The sequence below is a fragment of the Equus przewalskii genome, chromosome 12 (assembly GCF_037783145.1).
Source record: "Equus przewalskii isolate Varuska chromosome 12, EquPr2, whole genome shotgun sequence".
Classification (NCBI taxonomy): Eukaryota; Metazoa; Chordata; class Mammalia; order Perissodactyla; family Equidae; genus Equus; species Equus przewalskii.
Window position 1 is genome coordinate 24119530 of NC_091842.1, and position 15357 is coordinate 24134886.

At 43.3% G+C, this 15357-nt stretch overlaps 1 protein-coding gene across 4 annotated transcripts in view; it reads right to left on the reverse strand.

The window, feature by feature from the left end:
• The window catches only part of DCTN5 (dynactin subunit 5), a 37379-nt gene that overhangs the window by 7991 nt on the left and 14031 nt on the right, over window positions 1–15357 (reverse strand). For 3 of the 4 annotated variants that reach the window (XR_011524824.1, XR_547723.2, XM_008537780.2), the window contains exons 4-5: window positions 11598–11709; window positions 7673–7775 (exon numbers count right to left, since the gene is read on the reverse strand). Coding sequence is in view for 2 of the 4 variants with exons in the window: in XM_008537780.2 (XP_008536002.1) it covers window positions 7673–7775; window positions 11598–11709 (215 nt within the window). In the remaining 2 variants the exon portion in view is untranslated. Of the gene's footprint in view, window positions 1–2547; window positions 4762–7672; window positions 7776–11597; window positions 11710–15357 lie in introns of those variants that run through there. The other variant, XM_008537779.2, reaches the window with a different exon arrangement.

Sequence of the window (15357 nt, forward strand, 5' to 3'; positions counted from 1 at the left end):
GCTCTAAGCCAAGTGGAAAGAGTCCCAACCAAGGGCTCTCTGTCTGCCTGCTCTTCCAGAGTATTCTGAGGACAAAGAGACTTTCTGCTCTGGGATAATAAAAGTAACTGTCTGGTGAAAGATTGTCCCTGGAGTGAAAGCCACCATGGAGACAGAGTCCAGCTGGCCTTTCCTAGGACACACACTCCTGACTGTCAACACGCTTTCAAACACTATCAGTCCATAATTATAGACCTTGCTTACTGTTTGTAGTAGCTACTGTTTTTGTCTTCCCAGCACCTTGTTTTGGCAGTGGCCTCTGCTATTTCTCCACCAGATGGGGGATGGAGGAAAGGTCATGACCCAGGTAGGGGACTGCATATCCTTGGCCATAGTGATTGATCCAAGAGGTCATGGGACTCATGACAAACCACTCAGAACCTTTCTCTGGGATTTTCCAAATTAGAACTGGAGGGAAGAAACCCTTCTTTCAGGCTCACCAGGCTGGGAGAATATAAGTCTATAGCTGTTGGCTGCCATGTGCCCCAATGCATGCAGAAAGCCCACTTGCAGTAGGAGAAGAGAAAGACAACACACAGGCCTGGGAGAGTCTGCCTGCTGTCTCCCCATTCTCTCCCTCTCCTTTTTACTATTAGAATCTCTTTCTTTCCTTAGAGTTTTGCCTGCCCAGCTAGAGACTAAATTTAAAGCCTCCCTTGTAACTAAATGTGTGCATGTGACAAGAGAGTAGGAACTTGGGTGCCTAATGACATTGTGGCACCCAGCCGCCTACCTGCCCTGGACCACCTGTCTACCCCTGCACTGTTAGGTGAGAAGAAATAACCTTCAATCTTGTAAGGAAATAACCTTCCGCCACTGTATTTTAGCGGTCTCTTTGTTCCAGCAGTGCGGTCTATACTTTTACTAATGTGAAGATGAAAAAGCTGTAAAAAACAAAGACCCTGATGGGGTTTAACTCTCTGGATATAGCTGTCCCTGCAAGGATGAGAAATTACTTACGGAGGACTAAGTGCCAGGAGCTGTCCTTAACGTTTACACACAGTACCTCAGTTAATGCAGACCAGTTCTGGGGGCGCTAGTCATGGGGCACAGTGTAGGAGACCAGGCCACAGGGAGATTAGGGAACTTGCCCAAGGTTCACGTTACACTGCCTCTCAAGCTCCTCTTTCCATGGTTTCTTGTGTAAGCCAATAAAACCCCTTTTTTTTTTGCTTAAACTGGTTCAAGCTGGATTTCGGTCACTTGCAACAAAGCATTCTAACTGGCCTTGTGTCTAATCTAGTTTGTGCATCTCTCTTGAAGAGAGTGCCAACCATGTGATTCGGAATCTTAAGACCCCATTTAGTGACTGTAAGCAGGACAATTCTCCCAAGGAACTTACCCCATTTATCTAGTCAGACCACAACTGCAGCTACAGACAACATGGCACAGTGCAAAGAGAAGGTCTCCTCAGAGGCACACTAGGCTTGCCGCCTGCGGCAGACACCGTCGGGCGGTTCGCCCAATACTCGTGCCCAACCCCCTTTGTCTTTCCCTGCCTGAAAAAGCAAAATGCCCCCTTTCTCAGCTTTCTGTACAGTCAGGGCTGGCCAGATGACACAAGCTGGGGCAAGGAAAGGTATTGTATGGGGGGGGTTCCTGCATCGTGATAAAAGAACGGCCTCTAGAGCCAGAACACCTGGATTCACTGTCACATTAGCTGTATAATTTTGGGCACACACTTAACCTCTGTTCCTTGGGGAGGATAACTGTACCTACCTCATGCTTGTTGAGAGCATTAAAGGAATCAATAAATGTAAAGAACTGAGACGAGTACCTGGTAGTTGGTAAACACTATAAATGGTAGCGACCACTATTTTTATCACCTGTGTGTGCCAATACGGAACAATCTCTAAGATGCAGTAAGTAAAAGCAGCAAGGTACAGAACAGCATATCTAGCGTGTGCTTGCATTTGTGTGAATTCCGAGAGGCCAGTGTATAGATATATATATCTGCTTGTGCAGGCACAGGCTATCTCCAGTAGGACAGACCAAAAACTGTTCAGAGCAGTTGCCTCTGAGAAGTAGAACATGGAACTGGGGCGCTGGATTGGGAAGATCTATTTCATTATGTGTCCCTTCCTTACTAATTGGATTAGATTTTTGGAATCATGTACTTGAATTAAAGATTTTTAAACTTAGGGGCCGGCCCCGTGGCCAAGTGGTTAAGTTCACATGCTCCGCTTTGGCGGCCCAGGGTTTCACCGGTTCGAATCCTGGGCATGGACATGGCACCACTCATCAAGCCATGCTGAAGCAGCATCCCACATGCCACAACTAGAAGGACCCACAACTAAAAATACACAACTATGTACTGGGGGACTTGGGAGAAAAAGGAAAAATAACATCTTAAAAAAAAGAAGATTTTTAAACTGTTTAAGAAGTTCAAAAACACTCCTACTTTCTCTTAATTTTGGTTGTTCACCAACAAAATAGTCAAAAAAATTATATGTCAATTATATCTCAGTAAAGGTTCACATTAGAATAAAGAATAAGTTACACAAAGAATAAGTTACACAAATTTATTCACAAAGAATATGTTAAAAAAGAAAATGGACGGGGCCAGCCTGGTGGTGCAGTGATTAAGTTCACACGTTCCACTTCAGCAGCCCAGGGTTTGCTGGTTCGGATCCCGGGTGTGGACATGGCACCGCTTGGCAAGCCATGCTGTGGTAGGTGTCCCACATACAGAATAGAGGAAGATGGGCACGGATGTTAGCTCAGGGCCAGTCTTCCTCAGCAAAAAGAGGAGGATTGGCAGCAGATGTTAGCTCAGGGCTAATCTTCCTCAAAAAAAAAAAACCGGACAGTTAGTCCATAAAGTGGCAAGCTTCCTTTTGGAAGTATTCAAACATAGGCCAATGGTAACCTGTTAGACATGCCCCAGAAGATTTCTCTAGTGAGAAAGAGGTTAGCCTAGAGAGCATCTAGCTTTGCCAATTCCAGAGTCACCTTTTTGGTGGCACAAGAAGGGAAGGGAGCTGGGGGAGACGCCAGCATATGACAAAAAAACCCGAACCCTGCAACCATCACAGACTGCTGGTATCAGAGAGGACGCATGGCAGATGTGATCCATCTCAGGGCAGAGATGGAGAGCATGGGCTGTGGAGCCAGACAGACATGGGTATGACTCCTGGGCCAACCACTTCTTCACTGTATGGAGTGGACCAAGTTCTCTAATATTTTTGAGTTTATTTCTCATCTGTAAAATGGGAATAACATCCACCTTAGGGCTGGTGTGAGCCATAAGCAGGCTGGTGAATGTCAAGCCCGCAGAAGGGCAGCAGGCACACAGTGAAGTAAGTGCCCGAGGAACACAGGTAGCCATCGCTCGAGGTGGGGAGTGATCACCTTGAATGGCTTGTTGCATGTGTCAATCTTTTAATGTACAAACATAAAAAAACGACAAACCAGAAAGCAGTTTTACATTGAACTAGTGGAGATAATTATACATAGCTGGTCTTGCAAACCCCACAAGCAGATATTAAGTCAAGACGGCTCCTGCTAGATCCCAACCTTCAAGACTGAATTGTCCCACCCTATTCACAGCAGAGTCAGAGTATTACACAAGGCCAATCTCTCAGGCCTTCACTTCTAAATCTTCCTTCTAAACCAAGAGGGCAGGGCAGAACCAGGTAGGGTTGTGCTATTATCGAGAGGGAGATGGTAAGAAGAGCACTGGCAACTTCATTCACTCCTCGGGGCTCTGCGCCCACAGAAGGATTTTAAGAGGCCCTCGTATAGATAGATGACTGGGCCCGAGTACAGATATTCTGGTCTGAACTGTGAGGTTTACTGCACATAAAGGGTGGGCTAAAGTGTTATAAATCCTACATCTTCAATGAAATAAGGCATATACTGCTGCCCCCAAATTACCAAGGCAAGGAGTGGCTGCCAGACTAGTCTACCACATGGGAGACTCAAACCTGGGCCTTGGCCAAAATAAAATCTGGGTGCTGAGGGCCCCCCTTTCAGTGAAAGCCAAAGGCCCTAGAACAGAATGCTAGAAAGTCCTTTATTAGTCACCCTGGGTTAAAATGACAGTTAAGGTCATTTTCGGAAGAAGAAAAATACTAACCACCCCTCACTTCAAGTTTTAGTGGCCAACAGGAATCTGAGCTCTGAAAGGTTGTGAATACTTTTTTCCCAAGATTATGAGCAACCGGCCAAATGCGTTAGCAGCAGGAAAGCTGAGAGTACTCCGTATGAGTGGTGTTCACACTGGGGAGCTCATGGCCATGAGCAGCACACTGGCTTGACACCCTCCACGCTGGGACAGAGAGCTCTGTTCTGCAGGCCTGTTTCAGGACCAAGGGGTGGGAGTGTTGGGAACAGATGATTCTGTGTTCCACAGATAATGGTATGAAGTGACTGCTAATAGATAAGGTTTAAGCACAGCATCTGGAGACAACTCCTCCAGATGCTCTGTTATTAAAGTTGTAAGAGCTTCAAGCCTGGAAGGATTGAGAAATTCTAAAGAATTAAACAAAAAAACTAACAACAACAAAAACGGAAGGATGGAAGGTATCAAAGACACAAGAGCTCTTTGTAGATGCTGACAGGCTCCCTTTGTCCCCAAGTTCATCTTTGAGCTCAAGCAAATTCAACACATGAGGCAGAGACGTTAGACCTGGGTCAAGGGCAAAAACTTCTGGTAGTAGCTCTTAGTGACGTCAATCATCAGCTCCTGGGTACATTCTGGGAGCTCCCCTGAGAAGAGTCCTGGGAAAAGAAAGACCTTGTCAACCACAGGAGCCAGGGGAGGCCTGGAGCTCTGATTTCTGTTTAAATTCCTAGAGGGCTCTTTTCTTTAGTCATGAGAGTCTAAATGTTAGGTTTTCCATCTTTGGTTCTAAGAGAATATTTCTACTGATGATCTCTTCCAGATGTTTTGAATTTATGTGTGTGAGGGAAACAAATAATACCGGTCCCAAAATGGAGAAGTATATTCCAGGTGAAAGAGGTTAGCACATTATTGCATAATCTGAAGAGTTCAGGCATCTCTGACTACAAGAGGTTGTTCTCAACAAGGTTTGTCCATCCTGATTCTGGTGTGACACCTATTGGGCAAGGCAAAGTGAGTGCTCTTGAGCTGAGAAACTTCCCTGATATTCATACAGTGAAACTGAATCCAATGCTCAAACATGCTAGATACAGACAAATCAAGGATGGCAGTAGACCCCAAATGTCCTACAGAAAGACTAAAGATGGGGCGATCATACTTAAGAATTTCTGGGAAAGAGGCACTCTCATACACTGTTACTGCAGCAAAGTTTCTAATCGTGAAAAACCAGGTACAACTTCTAATGATCTATTATACTACGGGATTGATTAGTTATATTATGATACATTTAGGCAATGAAAAACACATAACCATTAAAAGGAAAGAGGTGAGTTTCCAGATACAGACAACAAAACATGCCCAAGATATACGTTAAGAAAGCAAATTTCCAAACAGAATAGTGTGATTCTGTTTATATACTATAAACAGTTTCATATATCCATATTAAATACACAAATGTGTATACATACATACACACACATACCTTTACACTCATATACGTACAAAAACACACATGCACTTGTATATATAGAGAGAGAAAATAACAGGTAGGATAGAAAAAATGGTCTAAAAAAATACAAAATTCCCATAGGCACCTTTTACAAATTAGCAGCCCATGTTAGATTTGCAAACATATGTTTGGTCTATACAGTATTTAATCTTTTTAAAAATTAGTAGCCAACATTTAAAAATTCAGAGATAGTACATAAAAATTCAGATTTTTAGCTCCTCATGAAACATCAGAAGATCTCATAATATTAGGCCTGTATTCTTATCAGCTATGACAGGCTATCATTGCTATCATTTACTGATCTGCCTGGCTCCTACAGTCACCTGAGTTTTTGATTCCTGACCCCGATCCTTTCTGAGTAGTTTGCCTTTCATCTTGTTTCACGACTCAGTTTCATGCAGTGGAGCCCTTCAAAAATGTGCCAGTTTTCCTGCAACCCCATGTCTCTTTATTCAAGATGGAGATTGCCATTAGCAATATTTAGATGGTTAGCCTTTGTTGGTGAAACTATATAAAATAAACATGGAAAGTATCTTACCACAGTGTAAAAAGAACTAGTCTCTAAATTAGGGGTCTTCAGTGCTAGTCAAGGCTTTCCCACTAACCAGCTCTGACACCTTGGACAACCCACCTCTCTTGCCCTCAGTTTCCTCATTTATACAACAATCTCTAAGGTGCAGCAGTTTGAATCCTCCATCAGAACCTCTAAACATAGTGTTTATTTGGATTTCAAATACCAAGCAGTGCTTCCCTGCCTTCTGCCACCAGTGCTCAACAACCATAACTAGTTGGTTCTAAGGACCTTGAAGAAGGTGAAAGAGATTAAAATACTTCCCTGGCAATAGCCTTCTCATCTCAGGCCAGATGCTTGTGTGACAATCATTTACAACAACTGCTGGGGCCGTTCTGCTCTAGCACTTGCTAAGAACAATGAAACTTTCTCACAGTGGGAACCCAAGATGGGGAGAATAACTAAACGGAAGTCCTTTCTTCCTCTTTGGCAAAAGCAGAGATGCACGAAACAGCAGAATGGCCAATTTCTCCCAAAGAATCTGAGTGGATGATCTGGACATCTTTGAAACTCATATTCAATGATCTGAGTAATGAGACTTTTTTTTTAAAATGGAAAAACAATTAAACCACCTGTGGTAGATATCATCTATTGTCAAATCTCCCTCTTCATATCATCTTCCATCTGTGAATCTGTGATGTGCCTCTGTAGATGCTACATGACTTCCACTGTGTAAAACAGTACGCAGAAGAGAGAAACTGTCTTGGGGTGAGGGGGACTGTGAAGTTCTCATCTCCCTTCTGCTTTTCAGCATTTCCCAAGCTTCCTAAGATGAACACATATTTCCTCTGTTGGCTCACATGTTTTACAATTTGGAGCTCTGAGCTCAGGAGGGGCTTTACCTGTGGGCATTCCGTCAGCCAAGGTCAAGAGGTGATGTATTTGCTTCCCTCTGGTGTCCCAAAGCTAACAGTGGTCTTAGACCATGTTTCATGTTAACTTTTCAGTTTGGGCATTCCTGGACAGTGTGGGAAGTACAAGTTCAAACTCCCAACCAATGTGAGGGTAAGGCCATAGTTAGAATTCTCTGGAGAGACTTTTTCTTTTTCCATCCAGAGCCAAGGCCTAGAGAGACACGCTTCTTTGTACTTTTCCTGTGCTGGTGGCAGATTTGTTCTACAGCAACTTTTTATTGAAGGATGACCCTTCAACAGGCTCTCTCTGCCATGTGTGGAGGCAAGGCTTTACCTCTCATCGCCACACAAGGATCAAATCCTAAACCACTCTATTATGAAAACGCATCAACCTAAGTATGCTTATAGTGTGGGTTTAGTTTCCTCTTTGCTTCTGATCCTCAATAATTTCCTTGTGAACCAAATTATGCATTTAAAAAGATACTTGCTATATTTTAGATAGCATTTCTAGGTACTTTATAGCAGGAGAATTTTTAAGTTAGCTAGAACCACATATTGTCAGAGACAGAAATTGCATACGTTATTTTTGTGATGGAAAATAAACTTGAGTTTTAATAATCAACACCCAAAGTTACCTGGGCAGCCTGAGAAGACGGTGAATGGTGGGACCACAGTTTCTGGGGGTAATACCGTATTGTCAAGAATTTTGCAGCAGTCTTTCAACACACATCGACGCCCCTGAAATGAAAATCTTGTTAATAGGAAATAGACCAGGAAATGGGAGTAAAAGTTGTCTAGTGTGCTGTGTGGAAGGCTATTTTATATCTTCTCCATTTGTGATATTATATAATAGCAAGGGACAGTGATAAGAGGTGTGGCTGCAATTCCCTACTTCAGGTGGTACCTGACAAGGAGGAGCAGGAGGCAGGGATGTCAATGTGCATGTGTGCGTGTGCACATTTGGGGAGGGGCTTGTATGCCGGGGACAGTTCAGGTTATCTTAGACATTACAGACTATGTGAAATTTGGTCTTCCAAGAGTTCTACTTAATTTTATTTTATTTTTGTAATTTTGTGGACATCTGTTGTTCTGCTTGTCCAACATCCATTACCCTTTCTTCTGGAAATGGAGCCTATATTTTCCTTGGGAACCACCTGTACTGTATCTTAGTCCATGTGCTTCACCTCCCATCCCAAACCCCAAACTCCAAGCCTGGCCACAGTGCTTTAGAGTCAGCATATGAGCCAAACTGGTCTGATGAATCTCAACATTAGGGCTTCTGCTGGGACTACTTGGAAAAGAAGCTCTTTCCAATGAAGTTTTTAGAAGATAAGACAGAAGCCTGAAAAACCACCTTGTTTCCATGAGGGAAGAACCTGCCTTGAGAACCTCCCAGGGGAAAACAAAAAGGGATGGAGACTAATTCTCATGACATCACTTGAACTCCTGGAGCCATTTGTGCATGAAATTAGGATGTACTTCTGTCCTCTTGGTTTATGTCAGCCAATACGTTCCATTTTACATCTACGAGTTTATGGTTTGTTTGTTCCTTTGTCAACTCCAACTGGATAAGTCCTGACAACGCATTTGGACATGAAGTTATTGGGTCATTTCTTCTCCCACAGGTGAGTGGTAGTTCCTTGAAGGTTTAGGCTGAATCTTATGCTTGACTTTATCCACTGCCATCAGTTTTCAACACTGCTATCACCCACGGCATTTTGAGAGCAAGAAATAAGGTCTGGGAGAGTCACTTGTTTCATGGGTTAAGGGAAAGGAGAGGCTTCTGTATAAAGCTTAACGTTGTGCCTCAGATTATTTGCTGAATAAATGAAAGTTGTGGTCTTCGTTGACTGTGTTTACATCACCAGGGCCTGTAAGGTCACTTGTGTTCCAGTCAGATGATCTGAGAAAATATACCTGTCCGGGAATGTGGAACTCCTAACAAATACCAGGACAATGCTAATCCATCCAGATCTCAGATTTTACCAAAGACTATGAAACATACTTTGATTTGGTTGTGTTCAAATTTTCCTCACTCTTCAAAACCCAAATCACATGTATTTCCAGGTAGATTGCCAAAGGAATTTTTTTAAAAAGCTTATATCTCTAAGGTCTGAATTTCTTAAGCGGCTATTAAGCTTCCTCCAGCTGGGTGGATAATAGCTCTGGCAACACTTGGCAACACTTTTTGCTCAGAAACAAGTTATGCCTGCAGCTCTTCATTCCTCCTTGGAAAGTTGTCTTCCACCAATTATCTGCTATCGGCAATTTCAAAAATACGGCAGCTGGCCAGTTCCCTGGTGACTCCCAAATTAACTCAAAGATGAACTATGACACCTAAACTCCTAATAACTCAGACTATGCACGGGGCACTGAGTAAAAGGAAGGAGAATGTGCTGCATGAGGCATGATCCCTTCACATACAGGGATCCACAGACAAAGGCCCTGGAAAAGAAGAGTGGAGGTGAATCTTTTCACTGTGCACCACTAGCCACCACACAGCCTGTTTTCACCTGCTTTGTCCACTAGTTGGCCATTCTGCCTACTCAGGGAAATGATGCTTAATTGGGTTTTCAAGCATTCTGGGCAAACCAATCAATTAAATAGCAGCAAAATTAAAAATGCAGGTACTTCTCAGGCATGAATGCATTGGCAATAGCTGAGGAGGTTAAAAGCTGAAACTAATTCTTTATTCTTTCCTGAACACTTTCCCAAGGAGGAGTCAAGAACTACATGTTGCTAGTATGACAGCTACCTATATCTCCTTAGGCAAGTTATTTAGCATCTCTGAGCCTTGGTTTCCTCATCTGTGAAATAGGATGTAAAACCAAACCTGCAGGGACACTGTCAGGATTGGAAATAATAAATGTAAAACTCACAGACAATAACAGTGCCTATTAGTATTGCCTGTTAGGCGTTTCCTGCCAGCATTCGGGCAATTCTGATCAACACCCACACCTTCACATATCCAAAGAGAAGTTAGACTATAACATGGGATGCTGCTATAGGAAGGATCTGGACCTGATGGGGACAGCTAAACTCTAAAAGAGTTCCTGCTAGCATTGAGATTCTAGACTTCTAAAAGGATCTTTCTCCTGAGAGATTACTTGAGAATTTGTAAGGCTCAGCAAATAAGTCCTGCCGATACTGAACAATGAACTGATGTATTGAAAAGCAGTACAAAAAGCAGAGGACCTAAGAATAGGACTGAACTTCCCTAAGCATTGGGAAGAGCATTTGGATTTTAACCCTTCAGACATTTTGCCTGGAGGATACAGAACAGGGCTAAAGCACCATGGTGATGTCTTCACTTTGCTGAGGAAAATAGCAGAACCACACAGCTGTGACTGCAAAGCCAGCTTTTGCCAAACAGTCAGTGAGAGGAGAGGATGGATTTCACTATCTTCTCCCTTCCTCCAACATCAGGCTGAACCAAAGACTTTCTGTCTAATACATAACAAGGAATTCCTCTGGATGAGAATATTTGGCAAAAGAACTACTTCCCTTAATTCTGAGTAACAAGTCAGATTGGAATGTTTTTTGCAGCAGTGTGGTTCTCCATTGCACCATCCATCCTTGCTGTGCCCTCATGACTTCTGGAAGGTGACTGCATGGTTTCTGCAAGGTTTTGATACTTTAGGGTCTGAGTCTTATGCAGAGCAGAGAGCTGGCTCTGTATTAATGGGATCAGCCATGTAAAAACATGAAAAAAGTCTTGGCTTTCCTAAAATCTAGTCTGAGGTATAAATTTAAAATGCAGGAAACATTCTCCCTAAACATTTAGGCAGTTCAGCTCTAATCATTAACATTCTCACCCAGGATGTTCTCATGAATCCTAAGTGAAATCAAGCTCTTCATCTATGAAATACCAAGAAATCCAACCCTGCAGAGCCTTGATCGGATTGAACAAACTGATGCCTAGGCTCCTGCAGACCAGGGTCTTACAGGTTCTGCTGAGCAAGGGGCCCGCTTGCACCCTGCATGCCCATCATCCTGAACTACCTGTAGTTTCCCTAACATCATGCCCTTTGGTGACTCTGACCCTTGCACATGCCCATCTCTTTCCCGAAATGCCCATCCTCCCCTTGTCTATAAGCCAATTTCAACTCACCCTTCAGATCCTCTCATCCCACTATTCTGTAAGATCCTTGAGTAAAGCAATAGGTAGGCCATATGGCACCATGGCTATTCATACTGCTTGGGTTCAAATCCCAGCTCTACCACTTACTAGCCTTGTCAAACGCCCTAATATCTAAGGTCTTTAGTCTTCTCATCTGCAAATAGGGGTAATAATGGTACCCACTACCGCTGGATGGTTGTGAGGATTAAATGAAATAATCAAAGAAAAGAGTTTAACATCATATGGAAGAGGCTGAATAAAGGTTAATCATGATTATTAATGCCTAGAAAAAAACTCCAAATCCAATAACAGTTTCAGTAGACCAGTAGATGAGACACTATGTCTACCGTGCTTAGTCACAGTAGCAGAGGCCCACTGATGTGAGGGACAGGAGCTGGAGGGAAGCGAGGTGGCTCAGCCAGCCAAGTCACCATACTCACAATCACACAGTTCTTGCCAACGTGAACGTAAGAGCCAATCTGAGCTGCGTTGACCACACAATCTTCCTCGATAAAGACATGGTCCCCGATATGTAAAGGAAAGAATGCAACGCTACAGAAGGAAAAGAAGATGAACAAGGAAAGGTCAAGGTGATGAACTTTCGGTCAAGGTTTATAGAACTACAGATCGTAATGTCAACTTCATCATCTTGTCTTAGTAAGACTGTTCCTAGCAAGGAAAGAATCCTCAGGCTAGAGAAATTCTATAATGTTGAAGAAGATGAATGTGACTACTAGCTCAAAAACAGAAATATTATACCAATGAAATGTGCAAGGAAACAGCAAGGCAGAAGGGGCAAGACCTTCAAAGCTAAAAATGCTGGGCACCAAATAAAAATGAATGAATGTTTGCTCATTCCTGCTTCCTTTGAAAATGATCACAGTTCACATTTTCACCAACCTGCTCTATAATGCTTCAGGGAACAGACGTTAGGTTCATGGAATATCAGTTCTAGCACCCAACATTCTGAAAATTAACATACTCACTGATTTTACTGAGTGCCTACTATATGCCAGACTCTATGCTAGGAATTGGGAACACAATGGTGAGCAAAAGGGGCACAATCCTGCCCATGAGGAGCTTACAATCAAGAGAACAAAAGATTCAATAAATGACTATATAAGTAATTAGTTACAACTATGATAAGCATTATAGAGGCAAAATACCCCATTATGAGAGTGTATATAACAAGGAGACTTTACCCAGACTGGAGGTTTGGTAAAAGCTTAACTGAAAGTGATAATTAAGCCAAGACTTGAAGGATGAGTAGGAGTTAGTAGGCTTTCTCCAGACTTCTGACATCGTCCCCATTCTCCAGGATTCCTCAAATGTCATTGACAGTGGTTCTGTGATCACATTTACAAGTCATTTCAGTACTTTGCGATGTAAATTTTGGACTGAACCTAATATAAAGTAGCCAAATGCTCACTAGCTCTTTCCACTCCTGCATTCTATTTTTTTGAGGAAGATTAGCCCTGAGCTAACATCTGCTGCCAATCCTCCTCTTTTTGCTGAGGAAGACTGGCCCTGAGCTAACATCCGTGCCCATCTTCCTCAACTTTATATGTGGGACGCCTGCCACAGCATGGCCCTCTGAGCGGTGCCATGTCTGCACCCGGGATCCGAACCGGTGAACCCCAGGCTGCTGAAGCAGAACATGTGAACTTAACCGCTGCGCCACCAGGCCGGCCCCTCTATTTTGTCAAGAATATTTTGTCAGAGCTGCTACCTGTCCTCCACAGACCTATAATTTTTTTAAATCTTCCTTAATCCATTTGGAGTATTAGCCTGGACCTCTTGTGTGGCAATGAATTCCTTGAACTCATCACAGTCTATAGCAGTACTGCTGGTTCTTTAATTTTAAATTATAAATTCCAAACTTTCTATTATTATCTAGTTCTGGTATTGGGACACATAGGGAAAAACATCTACATTCACCTTCTATTCATGTGTTGCTATTTACACCTTCAGATTTCTGTATTTCTTATGCAGACGATTCTTTTTGTGTGTGTCTGTGAGGAACATTGGCCCTGAGCTAACATCTGTTGCAAATCCTCCTCTTTCTGCTTGAGCAAGATTGTCCCTGAGCTGAGCTAATATCTGTGCCAAGCTTCCTCTATCTCATGTGGAATGCCACCACACCGTGGCCTGACAAGGGTGTTAGGTCTGCGCCCAGGATCCGAACCTGCAAACCTGGGGCCACTGAAGTGGAGCACATAAACTTGACCACTATGCAACCGGGCCAGGCCCTTACATGGACGGTTCTTATTTACACATCCCTCCATTCACCAATAAACCTCTTGTTCATTCTCCGTGCCTTCCCTGGACCATATCCAGCTCAATAATGCCTTTATCAGACGGTGGAAACGCCAGCCTGGTGGCACAGCAGTTAAGTTCCCACCTTCCACTTACGCAGCCTGGGGTTTGTGGGTTTGAATCCCAGGTGCAGACCTACGCACTGCTTATCAAGCCATGCTGTGGCGGGCATCCCACATATAAAGTGGAGGAAGATGGGCACAGATGTTAGCTCAGGGCTGGCCAGGCTTCCTCAGCAAGAAGAGGATTGGCAGCAGATGTTAGCTCAGAACAGATGTTAGCTCAGGGCTAATCTTCCTAAAAAAAAAAAAAAGTGATAAAATGAAATAAACTTAAAAAAAAAATTAAAAAAAAAAAGAAGAAGGTGAAGGGGCCAGCCCCATGGCCAAGTGGTTAAGTTCGCGCACTCTACTTCAGCAGCCCAGGGTTTCACAGGTTCGGATCCCGGGTGTGGACACGGCACCGCTCATTAGGCCATGCTGAGGTGGTGTCCCACAGAGCATCAGCCAGAAGGACCTACAGCTAGAATACACAACAATGTACTGGGGGGCTTTGGGGAGAAGCAGAAGGGAAAGAAAAAAAAAGAAGATTGGCAATACTTGTTAGCTCAGGTGCCAATCTTTAAAAAAAAAAAAAATCAAGGTAAGAAGGTGGAGTCAATAACTCTGGCAGAGTATCAGTCACTGTATGAGACCACAAGAGCGTAAGATTTTCTGGTTTCCCTCCAGTAGCCTTCTGAGTCAATAATTGAATGTTTCCATGCGAGTGATTTATTATGACTCCCTGCTCTAATTCTTGCATGTAATAGAAAGCCTGGAGCCCAGTACCATTACAGGAAATGCAGGATTCTTCCTGCATGATATACTCCTAAGTATTATAGAGTCTGAGTTAGTTTACTCTCTTCTCTGTTCCCTCCTAACCATGTTCATACCCCTGTGACAGGAGTATCACATTATATAGTGGCTATCACATTATTCAGTAGCTATCTGTTTATGTAACCGTTTCTACCAGTAGGTTTTGAGAACCCTGAGGCAGGAATGCCATTTTGTCCATCTTTATATGTCCAACTTATAACCTAGTGACTAGCTTAAGGAAAACACTCAATAAATGCTTGTGGAATCATTGGATGAAATGCAGATGGTGCTACAGGTAGGAACCAGGAGAGCAAATTAGCTGAGGGGGAGATAGGCCAAGAGAATCCCACCACAGCAGGCACAGTGGTCAGTTTACCTGCCCTGTCCATGTTTTTTGTTGGACAATCCCTATTCCAACTGAGAGATCAGTGGGCCTGACTTAACCTTGCCCTCTGGATCAAAGCTTTTTAGACTAGTGGTGGGCACTTAATTCAAGCTGAGCCAATCAGATTCCCTCTCCCAAAATTTTGGAAATAAAACGTAAGATCTCTAGTTGGTATCTGCTGGAAGCCTAAATGGAGAAGTAATGTAAATAAGGGGCTGAGGAAGCAAGGTTGGCTCCAGGAGCAAAGGGGGAAGATACAACCAATCTGGAAGAGAGCAGAGGGAAGCAGAAGTGCAGAGAGAAGAAGAGGTAAGAGACAGGATAATCTTGGAGACACAGCAGTAGACAGAACAGTTATCTTGATTCTGGCTAGCTATCCAATGGCAGGTTCTAATCCTTTGTGAGGCCTGGCCCCTTTTGCTACCCTTAAGTTCCATTAAATCTGCCTATGTCTGTTTAATCAGAACACCCTTTGCTTTTGCCAGCTTACATGGATTCTGTTTCTGGCACCCAACCACCAACTAGACTAAGACACCACCACCAGCGTTGTGTTCATTATGGTGAATTCTTACTCAGTGTCCCCAAGAATATCACAGACCTGCTCCTTACACCACAACTCAACACATGGATAGCACTACCAGTAGC